The following is a 15,874-nucleotide window of genomic DNA, read 5'->3' as shown; positions in this document are numbered from 1 at the left end:
ACCCGCAGCCCAAACCACAACAGGATTCAGTACGTTTCTGAGCACAATTCAAAGTGTTGGTGCTGACCTTGAAAGCCCTAAACGGCCTCAGTCCAGTATCCCTGAAGGAGCGTCTCCACCCCCATCGTTCTGCCCGGACACTGAGGTCCAGCGCCGAGGGCCTTCTGGCGGTTCCCTCACTGCGAGAAGCCAAGTTACAGGGAACCAGGCAGAGGGCCTTCTTGGTAGTGGCGCCCGCCCTGTGGAACTCCCTCCCACCAGATACAACTACCAGACTTTTAGAAGACATCTGAAGGCAGCCCTGTTTAGGGAAGCTTTTAATGTTTGGTGCATTACAGTATTTTAATAGTTTGTTGGAAGCTGCCCAGAGTGGCTGGGGAAACCCAGCCAGATGGGCGGAGTATAAATAAATTATTATTATTATTATTATTATTATTATTAACCCCCTCCATTCAGGGAAGGTTCTGGAGCCACCAGGATCTTGACCCCGCCCTCCCTTGTCCTCTTTTATTCCCCCCTCTTTTCAGGCCGCCGTGGCTCTGCAACAGGTTCAGTGGCAAGAGACCTACCCCATGGATTTCTACGCCAGCCAGTCGCTGGGGCCTTGGACGGTGAACCACAGCAGCAGCCGCCAGCCGCAGAGGGGGAGCCGGGAGAAGGAGGTGAGGGGCGCGGCAGCCCCTGGGGGGCTTTGCATGCGGACGGGGAGTGGGGCAGGGGTTCCTCCTGGGCACCTTCCTGGGCACAGGAGCCCTTGCACTCTGGCACTTCTGTTTCATAGAGTTGGAAGGGACCTCAAAGGGTCCTCTATTCCAGCCCCGTGCATTGCAGGAAGTGGGGCTTTTGAAGGCCTCCCGATTCTCATCCTTTGATCTGGCTGGGGATCTGTATTCTGCTTTTCCAGCAGCAAATGTTGAGCGAGAAGCAACAGCATTAGAAGGGAAAAAAAGGCATTGCGATCTCTATAATATCAAACGCAGCAGCATATAAATAAATAAAGCAAACAGCAACGGACTCATCAAAACAATTGATGCAATTCAGTCAATTCATAGTAATTCACAGTAATAACCAGCGGCAAAGTGCTTTCGTGCGCCTTTCGAAACTGCAATCCCTGGCGGGGAAGTGTTTCTGCTCGGAGGGCCGCATTCCCTTGCAGAGCATCCTGAGGGCCGCACGCCAGTGGTGGGCGGGGCAAGAAGCAAAAGTGGGGGGGGGCAGCAAAAAGCCCTCTTTATCCTTGGACAGGAGCCGGCTGTTTTCTCTGCCCTCAGGCTCCTCTCCTCCCGCAGGCTAGGCGAGAGGCATGGGGCACCTTTGCAGCTGGGCCAGACCACTGGAGGAGGGTGCAGCCTGGGGGGGGGACTTTGGGGGCCAGAGAGAGAGGTGTGGGGGCCACGTAAGGTTCCCCACCCCTTACAAGAGCAGGAGGTCAGCATTATTCACTTTACCCCCCAAATTTCAGGGGGGAGCAGGGGTTGAATGGAGACCCAAAGAGCTCATAGCATTTGAACTGGGACTTCCTGGTTCACAGCTCAGGGTTGGATCCCCCCCAATTTCTGTATTGTAGTTCAGTCTCCAAGCACTGTCTGCTCTGGCTGGCAGCCACTCTCCACGCTCTTGAGGGGAGGGCTCGGTCAGTGGCAAAGAGCACCTGCTTTGAGTGCAGAAGGTCCCAGGTTCAGTCCCCACTTGCAGGGAGGGCTGGAAGAAACACTCCCTGCCTGAAACCCTGCATAGCTGCTGCCAGTCAGTGTAGGCAACACTGGGCTAGATGGACCATGGCAGACAGTAGCCATCTCACCAGTAGCCCTGCCCTTTCTGTTTGTCTATCAAGATCCCTCTCTTTCCCTTAGGGTGACGCCTGTGGCTTCTTAACTGGGACACACAGGCCTCAGGTCCCTTGTCCTGCTTGCTGGGTTGAACCTGCAGAAGGAAGCCCCATTTTCCCAGGTTCTCGCACTCGGCTCTCTGCGCTTCACTTGCAGGGTGGCATCTCCCCCTAGCGGCCAGTCAGGGTGGGGGGCCTCTCACTTTGGGTGAACTGTTTTCCATATGGTGGGAGTTGCATTAGTGCAGCGAAGGCGCAGCCAGAGAGAGGACCTAGGAATCCTAGATCCTCAGGGTTCTTGGATCAGTTTTTTCTATTCCATTCGCCTTCCCTGCTAACACAGATCTGGCTTCTACCATGACAGTTTCATGTGCAGTGGACAATTTAAGCAGAGGTTTGATGGACCCCGGTCAGGAGTTCTTTGGCTGTGATCCCTGCATTGCAGGGGGGTTATTTTATATATTATTAGGTTTCTAAGATCTCAGGGCGGCTCAGAAGTGTTGGACTAGATGAGATCGGGATCACATCCAACTCTACTATGCTTTGATTCTGTTATTCTATTTAATAGCTAGCAACCTCATTCCTGAAGCTGCTCAGGAAGTCTAAGAACACCCCATCCCACAAAATCAGTGCAGTCTTGCAAAATCAGTGGCTAAATTGCGAGAGATCCGGTCCCCCATCTTGGATCAAAATGTGTTGAATTGCATTTATATGCCACCTTCTCCTCCCAAGGAGCTCTTGGTGATGTGTAAACAGTTCTGCCCTCCTTGTATACTCCCCACCACAACGCTGCCAGGCCGGCTTGGCTGAGAGGCAGCGACCAGCCCCCAAAGTCAGTGAGTGTCATGGCCGAGGGAAGGGATTAAGGACCCTGGGGTCTCCCAGGTCTTAGTCTGATGGTGTCCGATGGTATCCAAACACAGACGAAAGGCTGATCCTTAGTCTTGGGAAGCACCATGCAAAATTTGGTTATGATGATCTTAATAAAATAATAATAATAATAATAAAATTTTATTTATATCCCACCCTCCCCAGCCAAAGCCGGGCTCAGAGCGCCTAACAACAGTAAAAATAACACAGTTTACATAAAAAATAATTGATTAATTGAAATACATTCTAAAATCCATTCATTCTAAAATCAATTCTATGGGCTAGAGTTCTATGAGGATTACAGAAGGATGTGCCCTGGCCGAAGGCCTGGTGGAACAGCTATGTCTCGCAGGCCTTGCAGAAAGATGTCAAGTCCCGCAGGGCCCTAGTCTCTTGTGACAGAGCGTTCCATCTTGAATGGAGTATCCAGATACATACCAGAAAAATAGCTTTCCAAAATGTATGCTGGATCTAGCAGTACAGTGGTACCTCGGTTTACGAACTTAATCTGTTCCACAAGTCCGTTCTTAAACCAAAGTCGTTCTTAAACCGAGGTGCACTTTTCCTAATGAGGCCTCCCGCCGTCGGTGCCCTTCCACCGTTCGGATTCCGCTCGTAGACTGAGGTAAAGTTTGCTAACCGGAACACTACCGGTTTTGCAGAGTTCTTATACCGAATAGTTCGTAAACAGGGCTGTTCTTAAACTGAGGTACCACTGTACTTAAAGGTAAAGGTAAAGGGACCCCTGACCGTTAGGTCCAGTCGTGACCGACTCTGGGGTTGCGGCGCTCATCTCGCTTTATTGGCCGAGGGAGCCAGCGTTTGTCCACAGACAGCTTCCAGGTCATGTGGCCAGCAGGACTAAGCTGCTTCTGGCGAACCAGAACAGCACACGGAAACGCCGTTTACCTTCCCGCCAGAGTGGTACCTATTTATCTACTTGATCTTTGTGCTTTCGAACTGCTAGGTTGGCAGAAGCTGGGACCTAACAACGGGAGCTCACCCCGGAACGGGGATTCGAACCGCCGACCTTCTGATCGGCAAGTCCTAGGCTCTGTGGTTTAACCAACAGCGCCACCCGCGTCCCGCACCACTGTACTTAATAGTCAGTAAAAGAGACCTTCCTGAGTTCCTATTGAAATCAACCCTGAGGACCTTAACCTTGCACTTCTTTTTAGAGAGACTCTGTACTCTCTGACAAGGCAGCTTCCTGTGTTCCTGTTTAGACCCGCCCTCAGCTCAAAACCATGAGGGCTGGGACCTTGCCATGCCCCCTTCAGCTTCTCAGGCATTGCCCAATTCTTGCAGGTGATCCCGGCCAAGGCCACGCTCCAGCCCGAGAAGAAAGCCTGTGGGCGCTGCGACTGCCGAGAGGAGGAGGAGGAGAAGGAGAAGGAGAAGGAAGAGGTGCCAGTGCCCAGCCCTCAGCCTTGAGGCTCTGCGCCAGACCTGGGGGGTTAAGGTGGGTCCTGGGACCACACTGAGCTGTCGGGCACAGAACCGGCTTGGCAGCACCCCTGAGGAACAGCAGGGCTGGCACTCTGGGGCACAAACACCAGCCAAGCCCAGAGGATGCACGTCCAAGGGGGCAAGCGGCCGTTGCTGCCCAGCAGTGTGTGGGCCAAAGTCTAGCCCAGTGGCTCCCCAAATGGGTGGGACTAACTCCTGGGGGGCGGTGGGATCACCTACGGGTGATAAGAGGAAAGGGGCAGCAGGGGGCGCTGGAGGAAGGCCCCTCTGAGCTCATGCGCCGCTGTTTTACGATTGACCAGACTAGAAGCTCGAGTGAAACTTTTTCCTCGCTTCGTTTTTAAAGGTTTACTGCTCTTACCACTTTTGAAGCTGTTTTCCTTTGGGGACATTTCTTTGCCTTTACAATTCTGCATCATCCCAAGATGGCCAATTATTGGTAATAGCTATCGGTTTTCTAATAAACTGGTTACCGTACGTCTGTAGTAGGTGAAGGTTTGTGCCTGTTTGGTGAGTACAAACCATACGCTATAAATTTCCTTCTCCCTTATGTTTTCCATCATTAGAATGTGTAAAATAGTTTTCATACGTTTCTCCTGGAAGACAGCACTTTATACTTGGTAATCATTAAAAATGTTTCCAAATATACATATATTTCTATTTTTCATGCAATATTCTTTGATGCACATTCTTTTTTCAGCTCCATGATTAGAGGGGAGCATATATTTATTTTTGCCTATGTTTATTTTTTTGAAATAAATGCACAATAAATCATTGCCGTTTTCATTTTGTTATATTCTGTAGTGGGTCATGCAAACTGCTATTGTTTATAGGATAGTGCAGGGGGCACTGGGGTGAGTTTATGGAACCAAGGTGCTAGCAACCCCCAAACATTTGAGAAACCCTGGTTTATCCCCAAACTTCCAGCTCTGGAGCCCTTTCACTAAGAAATGGAGGGCGTGTTTCATCTATCTCTACTTACTGTCAATCCATGTTTACGACAATATTTTATTCTCTTCTTGTTTGCACTGCTTTAAATGTGTATTCCATCCTTGACCTTCCTTTGTAATGTTTTATTTTGACGTCTTTTAAGATAATATTTCGGTTTCCCGTTAATTATGTTGTTTTAAATGTATGTTCTATATATGATTTTCTTCTGTCAAGTTTTATTTTGGAATGTTCTGTTTGGTATTTTAATGCAGGTTGAGAACTTTTTCTTACAATTATGAAGCGGTATAGAAATGAAATGAGTCATAAAAATAATCCAGGAACATGTCTTGGGAGAAACTGCCGGGGTGGGACGCTCGCGTTGCAGGAATTTAGGATGGGGGGGTTGCCCCTCCAGCAGATATCACGTACATGCAGCCCACTACCAAAATCAGCACAATCACTTTTGTAACTTTGTGATTTGTCCCCACAAAACACTTCATCACAGTTTCTTCCTATCTATTCAAAGGGCCTTTGCGGCAGGACACCAAATGTAAGAATTCACTGATAAATGCATCTGTGTACTGGCTCACTGGGGAAACTTCAGAAATTCATATAGACCTGTGAGCTCAGCTACTCAGCAGCCCCTCTGCCTGAGTGATAATCCCTGGCATCCTGATATCTGAGTGCCAGACAGGTAGCCATTCCAGAAATAACAAACCCAGATGAAGACAAAAGGGTGGGATGAACTTGGCTGGGAAACAGGGAAATGTGAATATCTTTTTTGTTACACTTGATGGGTGTTTGGTGGAGGGCAAGGGGAACCATGGGGCAGGGTCCAGGATGCTCAGATTGCTGCCACCAGACCTCCCCTTTCATGATGTAACCGTGATGTATGAGTGATGTAGTTTGGGGGGGTGTAACATGGGGATTAGCAGCTAATAAAAGTTTGGGTTCTCTTTTGTTCGGGGCTTCCATCTTCTTCCACCTGGTGGCAGGTGGGAGTCCTGTCGCGACAGTCTTCAATAAAGACCAAGCCTCCTGGCTGCTGTTTTGCTCTGGTCTTCCTGGCTGGTGTCCTTGTTTTTTGTCCAAGGGAGCCCTCAGATTTCTCCGTTAACACTTGTAATGTTTCCACTACCCTTGAGAAGGGGGAAGGTCCCAAAACGCCTCGCTGTGGGTGCAAGAGGAGAGCCAGGCCCCTCTGCTATGCAGCCTGTTTGGGACAGGAGTCCCTCTTTACAAAATACACTCAAAAATGCAGTCAAAACTGAAAAGTGGCTGCTGCACAGTGGAGAGAGTTTGTTCCATCATCATCTTTTTATTATTTGTATCCCACCCATCTGCCTGAGTTGCTCCAGCCACTCTGGGCAGCTTACAACATATATAAAAACATAAAAAAACATTAAAGGTTGTATAGTTATTCATTTCTTTGGTTCAGGGGTCACAACTCCATACTCCCCAAGCTTTCTCCGATGAAGATAAGGGCACCCTAGGGAAAAGAAGGACACTCTGGGATCAAATCAGAAACCAGGGTGACTTCTGTAAATCCGGGGCTGTCCCTGGAAAATAGGGACACTTGGGAGGGTCTGAAAATGCCACAAAAAAGGCTGTTCAGTTGCCCAAATCTGTACTGGGTCTCCCAGCTGCCTTAATGTGAAATTAATTTCCATTCCCCTAAATTTGAGATCTGCCTTAGAAATCCCAAAGTGAATAAGTAGCTTAAGGCTGCCATCCTAAACATGCACATTTACCTGGGAGCAAGTCCAGTAGGGCTTACTTGTGAGTAAGCATTCACTGTTAGTGTTTGTAGGCAAGGCAGTGGAGGGAAAGGGTCCTCCGTGTGAGATTTAAAAAGACCACGGCAGGATTGCTCTCTTTATTTTTGCACAGCAAGAGGAGGTTGGGGCAGGCGATGAATTTAAGGCCACTGGTTTTTTGCTTGGGAATCCTACCCGCCTCTGATGTCCTACCTCGCAGGGCTGTCGTGAGCCTCCTCTCGCTTGCTCTTTCCTCCCCTAGCAGACGCAGGGGGAAGCAGGCAATAGCTTCGCCTTGGCAGGCATCTTAAGTGTTACGCGCAGAGATGGAATCAGACCTGAGAGCCAGATTTCCATGAGCGAGCCCGGAATTCACCTCTCCAGACCCCGAATAGAGTTCACTCTACTCTTTGCTTAGCTCTACGGTACGAGAAGGGCATTTCCGGCCTCCTAACCATAGACGCTGCAAAGAGGAGCGTTGCTTCCGGCTTCCCTCGTTCTACTTCCCACCTGGCGCAGATACCCGGATGAAGCATGTCCGCCCGCGGGGGCGGCGGGTTGCGGCTGCTCTGTCTCCATGGATACCGGCAGAGCGCGGACATCTTCCGCGCGCGAACCGGGTCCCTGCGCAAGGCCCTGCGCGGGCGCGCGGAGCTCCTGTACGTGGACGCGCCCCATTCGGTTGACGCGCCTCTCCCGTCAGGTGAGGGGGCGGGGCCTTCCCTGACGTCACTCCAGGAGGGCCCTGCCATTGGCTAGGCTGATTGGGTGTCGAGTGTTCCTCTGAGCGTGTGCAGAGTGCGATTCCCCCCACCTCAAAAAGCCTCTTCCGCCTCCCAGAGGGGCAACTAATCAGGAGAAAGTCTCGTTAATCCATTTTGTAAATTATGTTTTTAAAAAAGAAATCTGCCGGGCCAGCAGCCCCGCGGTCTCCCAGAGAGGACTGGGCCAGTTCGTGGCGGGTGAGAGGGCTGTCGAGGACGGGCTCCGAGGGGCCAGCGTGGCTCCCAAGGCCAGTGACTGGGAACCCCAGGAGGGGAGGGTGGCTCTGGGGCTCGGATCCCGTTTGCTGGGGGGCATCGGCCACCGTGAGCAGAGGAGGCTGGGCAGGATGGGCCCCTCTTGGGCCGGACTCTGCAGCCTCTTCGGATGTCCTCCTGACCTGCCAGGAAGGAGACCTTGGAATTTCCCAAGCAGGCTTTCTCCAGCAGTTTTTGGACTACATCTCCCATCCCCCCTAGCTAGCGGGACCAATGCTCAGGGATGATGGGAATTGTAGTCCCCAAACAGCTGGAGACCCAAGTTTGGGAAACCCTGCTCTAGTTTAATGAAGGTGTTGCATATGGTGTGCAGCAGCTGCTGCCCCCCCCCCGGTCCTGCTGCTTTGTGGGCTTCCCTTGGGGGCATCTGGTTGGCCACTGTGGCAACAGGAGGCTGCGCTAGATGCCCCCCCCCCTTGGCCTAATCCAGCTGCTGTAGGGCTCTTCTTCGGTTTCTCCATCTGTTCTCAGCCACAGATCCCGCAATGAGCAGGCTCATGAGGTGCGTTTGTTAGGGGAAGGAACTGGAGTGTAGGGGCAGATCAGCTGCTTTGCTGGAAGAAAGTCCCAGGTTGAATCCCTGGCCTCTCCAGTTAAGAAAAAGCTCCAGCAAAATCCTGGTTTCCAAACCCATGGCAAAAATCCCAGTAAAGCCTGTAAAATACACTGCGGTTGGTAAAGTCCCTGTTGCCTTAAGCGAGTCCTTTCTGTTTCCCTGGCAGGGATGGAGACCCTACCATTAGTGGTCTACCCACAGGCTGATTGTAAGAATTACTGAGAGAAAATCTGTTCTGAGGTGGGAGGAACAAGTTATGGTTTGTATTTGAGTGGCAGGTCTGTGGCGTGGGCCCTCGTTTCCTATCCCTGTACAAAAACACATTAGTCACTGTATGGTTTGATCATGAACATTTGTACATACTCATATTTCTCACCCTCTGAAAGCAACGACACTTCATGAGTGATTGTTAGTAGAAAGGTCAGGGACCAGTGAGAAAAAATGGAGACAGTTGCAGCAAAAAACAAGTCTTGCAATGACACCTGCAGGAAGCCTTTGCCTGTCCTCTGCTGGTTTAGAGGCTGATGGGATTTGTAGTCCAACAACCCCTGGAGGGCACCAGGTTAAAGACTTGCAGATTTATTATGCTCTAGGAGCATAAGAAGAGCCTGCTGGATCAGGCCCATGGCCCGTCTTGCCCAGCCTGCTGTTCCTGCCCCAAAGGAAAACCCTCCAGCAGGATTCAAGCACAAGAACAACTCTTCCCTCCTCTGGTTTCCAGAAAACTGGCATTCATAAGCATCACTGCCTCTGACTGTGGAGACCACTGGGGCTAGCAGTCATCTGCAGTCCTCTCCTCCTTTAATGTGTCTAATCCTCTTTCAAAACCAACTTTGTCAGTGGCCATCGCTGCCTCCTGTGTGACTGAGTTCCACAGTCTGTGCTGTGTAAAGTCCTTAATTTTATCTGTCTGGAATCTTCCAACATTTTGAGATTCATGGGATGGCCACAACATCTAAGGTTAAGATTTGTTATGCTGCAAGAGAGGGAATTAATGAAGAGTGTTCCGATGAGTTGTCCCTCATCTGGTCTCTCTTGACATTCTTGCTAACCCCCACCCCTTTCCATTGCAGGGGAAGCTGCCTCAGGTGCTCTAGAAGCTGACTCAAAGGGCTGGTGGTTCTCCAACCCCCAGGAAGCGACATTCAGTGCCCTGGAAGAAGCGTCTTCCTGCAAAGGGCTAGAGGAGTCCCTAGACAGCGTTGCCAAAGCCTTTGCGGAGCAGGGCCCCATCGACGGCCTCCTGGGCTTCAGCCAGGGAGCGGCGTTGGTGGGAATCATTTGTGCCCTGAAGCAGCGTGGAGACCCCCGCTTTCCCTTTGACTTTGCCATCGTGGTGGCTGGCTTCAAGAGCCAGGCCGCCCCCCACCAGGGCTACTACCAGGAACCCATCGCGGTGCCCAGCCTGCACGTCCTGGGCGAGACGGATCGGGTCATCTCAGCTGAGATGAGCAGGCAGCTTGCCTCCTGCTTTGCAGAGCCCGTCACCCTCATTCACACAGGGGGCCACTTTGTCCCGGCCTCCGCACCCCAAAAGAAAGCCTATCTGGAATTCTTGGATCAGTTTGTAAAGTGACTGCGTTGGGGCCCAGTGCCCAGGCTGCTTTGGGGCTTGGCCAGAGTGGGACTTCCAGCGGATGAAGGTTTAAGGGGCAGCTCTTGGCCTGCCTGGTCACTGCAGCGAGATGGCCAGAGAATCCTATTTGTTTTGCAACCACTGCCTTGAGGGATGAGTAAACTGGGACTTGTCAGATCTGAAAATCTCGTCTGTCCCTGTGTTGAAGATTATTTAAAAAGAGCTCTTTATTCTTCCCCTACAGGCACAACTCTGGGGTTTTCATGGGGGAGAGCGTCAGCTGCCCTTGAGGTTGGCAGTTAAAGCATGCAGGATATCAGTGGGGTGGGCAAGAATTGCTGAGGCCTCTTCAACTAAGCACTGTCCTGAGGGCATCCCCCTGGGTCCGCCTGCAGCTGCCCCCTGTAAGTTAGAAGTTATGGATATTAGGTCCCTCAGTTCGTTCCACACTCCCTCCTTGTTCCTGAAATGGGCAAAGCATTCAATGTGGCCGTTCAAAAGCATCAGAGATTGTGAGTTCTAGAAGCAGCGATTGAAGCCACGTGGCAATAAATGGTGCAGGATCGTTTTCTTCCACTCCCTCTTCAGAAAACCAAAAACATAAATTCTCCTGTTTTAATTTTCTGCATCTCCAAGCTTGTTGTGTATATCTGTATTTTCTTGTTGTAATTCTTTGATCTTTTTGTCATGGGTTATTTTGTTGCGGTTGTGTTTTCTGTTAAAGAGTCAGGCCTTGTGTTAAGCTCTCTCAGTTCCCATTGGAAGCCTTAGTTCTTTCAAAGTGTTATGCAAATTCTTACCTTAAGATATTGTCCCCGTTTTTTCTTTCTCCAGTGAGGAAGAGGCCTCTTTTGAGGGTGGCACCATCTTGGCTTTGACCTTCATTGGTGTCCTTGTTGAAGTCAGCCTTCCGTCTCAGGACAGGAAGAATTGAGTGAGGTCTTTTATTTCCAGCTCTTCCGAATCCTTTGGCGTCCCCCTCTCCTTTCTTCAACCTTTGGCATCTTTTAGACTGCAGGGGCTTTTGCTCCGAGCTACTTTTCTGGGCCTTGGAGCAGGGATGAGAGTTTAAGTAGCTGTCATCTTTTCTTTGCGCCCAAGTCTCCCTGCAGCTGCCCAGTGGAAGCCTCTGAGCCACAGGATGGACAGGGAGGTGTTGGAGCCTGGGCACTGCTCTCTTCCCATAGTGTGTCATTAATTCCCACTCACACAGAGGCTGTTGTGGCGACCAGTTTGGACTGCATTAAAGAGCACAGCAGAGACATCACCTTGCCGACAAAGGTCCGTATAGTTCAAGCTATGGTTTTCCCAGTAGTGATGTATGGAAGTGAGAGCTGGACCATCAAGAAGGCTGATCGCCGAAGAATGGATGCTTTTGAATTATGGTGCTGGAGGAGACTCTTGAGAGTCCCATGGACTGCAAGAAGATCAAACCTCTCCATTCTGAAGGAAATCAGCCCTGAATGCTCACTGGAAGGACAGATCGTGAAGCTGAGGCTCCAAGACTTTGGCCACCTCATGAGAAGAGAAGACTCCCTGGAAAAGACCCTGATGTTGGGAAAGATGGAGGGCACAAGGAGAAGGGGACGGCAGAGGACGAGATGGTGGGACAGTGTTCTCAAAGCTACCAGCATGAGGGAGGCAGTGGAAGACAGGAGGGCCTGGTGTGCTCTGGTCCAGGGGGCCACGAAGAGTCGGACACGACTAAACGACTCAACAACAGCAACAAAGAGCCCTGCTTGCTGCTTCCCACGGGGGCATCTGCTTGGTCCCTGTGAGAAGAAGATGCTGGAATAGAAGGGTCTACTTTGGCCTGGTCCACCTGCTGCAGCAGGGCTTTTTCTGCTGTTCTGATAAAGGATCAGACAAATTCATGGAGGAGGTTCCTAGCCACGATGGCCCCTTCCACTGCTGGTGGCCGTAAATGCCTCTCTCAGCCACTTCCTGCAAACCTCAAGTGTGGAGACTTGCTCTTGCACTCAGTCCCGCAACTGGCTGGCAGGATGGTGGGTGGCACAGGCCCCTGGCCTGACGGTTTAAGGACCATCAAGGCTCCAGGAAGCATTTTGTAATTTTTCCTTAGGCGCTAGAGGGCAGCCATGTCCCCCACGAAGGCCTTTCCCTGCCTGCTTCCCTACAGATCTCTCTCTCTTTCCATCTGACTTGCTCTCCACAGGCAGGGATGAGAAGGCAGCCAAGCTGCAAGGAACCAGCCGCTGAGGGCTCCTTCCTTGGAGCACCTGCTGGAGTCAACTTGGCTAGTGAAGACAGCAGGAAAAGCTGGACAGGGCTAGGAAAGGGCTCTGTCTTGTGAGCCCCCCATCTCACGGCTGGGTCTGGGTCTGGAGTGGGGGTGGGGGAGGCGCTCCGAGGGACCCAGGAGGAAGAGGAGGGCTGCAGGCCACCCCACTGCCAGGCGCTTGGTGGCTGTTTTTCTGTTTGCGAAAAGGCTGCTGCTGTTGCTGCTGCTGCTCTGCAGAGCCTGACTCACCCGCTCTGCCACTCCGCAGGGGGCTCCTCTTCCTCTCCATGGCGACAGGCTTTGGTCGAGAGGCGCTGGGATGGCGCTGGGCTTCTGCGATGGTGTTGGGGGGGTTTGCCGGCGGAAGGGCCCTGTCTTTGTGGGAGGAGGGTGGGGCGCCATTGCCCTGGGACCGACTTGCTGTCTTGACTAGGGCAAGTGGGGGGGGGGTGTGAGAAGGGGGAAAGGGGTCCCCAGTGCAGAAAGAAGGGAGGAAAGAAGGAAGAGCAGATTACTCGACAGTGAGGTGTTCTTTTTGGGGAGGGAGTCCTTTTGTGGGCATGGAACATTTGGGCACTGATGAGGGTATGAGGAAGGCCTGTAGCCCAGACGGAGAGCACCTGCCTGGCATGCAGAAGGCCCCCAGGTTCACTTTCCCACGTCTCCCGGAAGGGATACCATCAGGAGACCCTGAAAAGGCACTGCCGGTCAGTGTGAAGGAGTGTGATCCAGATGGGCCAGCTGCCTGACTCTGGAAGGCAGCTTCCGATTTCAATTAGCCCTTCCTTCATGAGGACTGGAATCCTGCTTTCTTCTAAGGAGCAAAGGCTCCAGGGCAGCTGAACTGCTTTGCATGCAGAAGGAACAAAGCCCAGGGCCCAGTGGCACCCCCAGGTGGGGCTGGGGAAATGTTCCCTGCCTGTAAGAGCTGCTGCCAGTCAGTGTCGACAATACTGAGCTAGATGGGCCAGTGACCTGACTTAGCTGTAAGGCACCTTTCTTTGTTCCTATTGGGAACACTTACTCTGCCGGCTGGGAAGCCGCCGCTTCCCCACCTGAAATTACAGCTGGGCAGCTTCATAGAAACAGCAGAAACTGCCTTAGGCCATCTCATTGTTCTCCACACTGGCTGGCAGCAGCTCTCCAGGGTTTCAGGAAGGGAACACTTCCCAGCCCTGCCTGGAGATGGCGCTAGGAACAGAACCCAGAACCTTCTGCATGCCAAGCAGGTGCTCTGCCCCTGAGCGAAGCTGCCTTTGTACCGAGTCAGACCCTGGGGCCATCTAGCTCACTGTTGTTGACACTGACTGGCAGCACCTTTCCAGGGTTTCATATAGGGATTCTCTCAGTCCCAGCCCTACCTGGAGATGTTGTTGGGGATTGAACCTGGTGCCTTCTGCATGCCAAGCAGGTGATCTGCCATTGAGCTATGGCCTCTCCCTAAAAAGAAAGCAAGATTCTAGTCCTCATTGTTCCAAATAAAGGGGCTGGGTTAAATAGCTTGGGAAGCTGCCTTATACCTAATCAGACCATTAGCCCATTCGGCACAGTACTGTCCCCACCAAGAGGCAGAGCACAGCCATCTTGGCCGGTTGCTGTTGATAACCTTCACCCCCACCGTGAAGCGGTCCACCCAACCCCTGCCTCCTGTGGCAGGGAGTTCCCTAGTTGAGCTGCGACCTCCTCCCCTCGGGCACCTGCAGCCTGTCTCCGTGGCTGTGGGCGATCGATTCGCGGCCCGCTTGATTTGGCTGCCTTGGCTCCCAGCCCTCCTCTCCCGGAGCCAAGCTGCCTCTTGCTCTTCCCCTCCCCAGCCGCTGTGCTTCGCTCCTCTTACTCATCCTCGGCTTTTCCCTCGTAAACAGGAGAGAGGCCTCCTGGGATGAGCACAATCTGTGGGCGGCCACAGCAAAGAAGAAGAGGACCTTTTGCCGTGGCAACTTTGAGCCTCTCGGCTGGCAATGCAAGGCCCGGATGGTGGTCCCGAGCTCCCGGCAGCTTCGGGTGGGACAGCCACCCACCCACCCCACCCTCCAGATCTCTTGAGTCACACCAGCTGCTTTTGAGGGAGGCTTTCCACATAAATCCCTGCCAGACCAGGAGGAGCAGTCTCCACAGTCTGGTTCCTAAAAGGCTGCAGTCCCTGGGAGAGAGGCAGGGGACTGTCAATTGTGGCTGGGGCTCCAGAGCTGGGCTTTCAGTAGCCCAGGACTTGAGGGGCTTCCTTGCTTGCCCATTTCCCCACCCAGAAGAAAAGCCCAGCAGCCGGAGCAGGTCACAGGGGACACACTTAGCCCAGCCTCCTGCTCCCACAGCAGCCAAATGCCCCACAGAACCTGGGGGTCCAGATAGACTGCCTCTGGACCTGGAGGCTCCATGAGAGCATAGGAAGAGCCTGGCTGCTGGATCAGGCCCAAAGGGGGCCCATCCAGTCTAGCGTCCTCTTCTTGCGGTGGCCGACCAGATGCCCCATAAGCAGTGTGTGGCTACAGGGCTGTGTAACCCCCCACAACAACCCATAACTGACAGGCGCTGCAGCCAGGCAGCTGCAAAGAGAGAAATTGGCTGCCCTTTTGCCGCTTGCAAAAAGAAAAAACGGACCGCGTTCCCTTTGAGTCCCCGGAGCCCAGCAGGGTGCAATCCATGGCATAAACAAGCAGCTCTTGCTCCCAGCTGCCCCTGGCAGAGGAATCCTCTCCCTGGCTGGGCTCCTGTGACTGTCTGGGAAACAAATAAAAATCAGGTTGCAAATCCAGGGGACAGGGGGCGACAACGAGGTATATTGGGTGGGAGTGTCTTCCTCCATGCATTTAACTTTGTACCCGCCTCTCCCGTCCACCAAGGAGTTCGCAGTGTCTATGGGTAGGTAAACTAAGGCCCGGGGGCTGGATCCGGCCCAATCGCCTTCTCAGTCCGGCCCGCGGACGGTTCTGGAATCAGCATGTTTTTAGATGAGTAGAATGTGTCCTTTTATTTAACATGCATCTCTGGGTTATTTGTGGGGCATAGGAATTCGTTCATCCCCCCAAAAAAATATAGTCTGGCCCCCCACAAGGTCTGAGGGACAGTGGACCGGACCGGCCCCCTGCTAAAAAAGTTTGCTGACTCCTGTATTTGATTCCCATTTTTTTATTTTCTTTACTGCCTTCATATCCTACTCTTGGGGTAAGCTAAGGAGCTCTTCAGAACCCCCTGGAAAGTTGCTGCCGGTCAGTGCAGGCAATACAAACCCGCTGGATCAACGGCCTGATTTTAAGGCTGCTTCCGACCTTTCTATTTAAAACCAGTCCCTTACACCATAAGAATATTACTTTCTTTTTAGGGGCAAGGTTAGCTCCCAGATTCCACGCGCCATATCATCTCCAGGCGGAGCGGAGCGGAGCGGGGCGCCGTTTTCCTATCCCCCTTATGTTGGGGGCGGGGGCGGGGTTAGTCTCTAGGGGTTGCTAGTTCACATTGAGGCAGGACTGGCTAGGAAGGGGGACACGAAGGATCTGGCCTCTCGGGCTTCGCCGCGCACGCGGAGAGCGTCGTCTGCACGCCACCATCACGACACGTGTTGAGCGCAGAAAAGGCCCCAGGTGATACCACCCGGCTCTGCCCAA

The 15,874-nt window shown here is 52.4% G+C and overlaps 2 protein-coding genes across 3 annotated transcripts in view; both read left to right on the top strand.

The window, feature by feature from the left end:
• DPH1 (diphthamide biosynthesis 1) overlaps positions 1-6,159 on the top strand; it is a 38,088-nt gene extending 31,929 nt beyond the window's left edge. For both annotated transcript variants that reach the window (XM_080982288.1, XM_080982287.1), the window contains exons 11-12: positions 528-662; positions 4,007-6,159. In XM_080982288.1, coding sequence (XP_080838414.1) covers positions 528-662; positions 4,007-4,132 — 261 coding nt within the window. In that variant the 3' untranslated portion in view covers positions 4,133-6,159. The remainder of the gene's footprint in view (positions 1-527; positions 663-4,006) is intronic.
• Positions 6,160-7,296: 1,137 nt separating this feature from the next.
• On the top strand, positions 7,297-10,662 carry OVCA2 (OVCA2 serine hydrolase domain containing). Its single transcript, XM_080982289.1, has 2 exons — positions 7,297-7,558; positions 9,525-10,662. Exons 1-2 carry the CDS (start codon positions 7,390-7,392, stop codon positions 10,025-10,027), a joined length of 672 nt encoding a protein of 223 aa, XP_080838415.1. The 5' UTR covers positions 7,297-7,389; the 3' UTR covers positions 10,028-10,662.
• The last annotated feature ends 5,212 nt before the right edge of the window (positions 10,663-15,874 follow it).

Source organism: Podarcis pityusensis (assembly GCF_964106645.2).
Source record: "Podarcis pityusensis genome assembly, chromosome: 15".
NCBI lineage: Eukaryota > Metazoa > Chordata > Lepidosauria > Squamata > Lacertidae > Podarcis > Podarcis pityusensis.
This window is presented reverse-complemented; position numbering and strand designations above follow the sequence as displayed.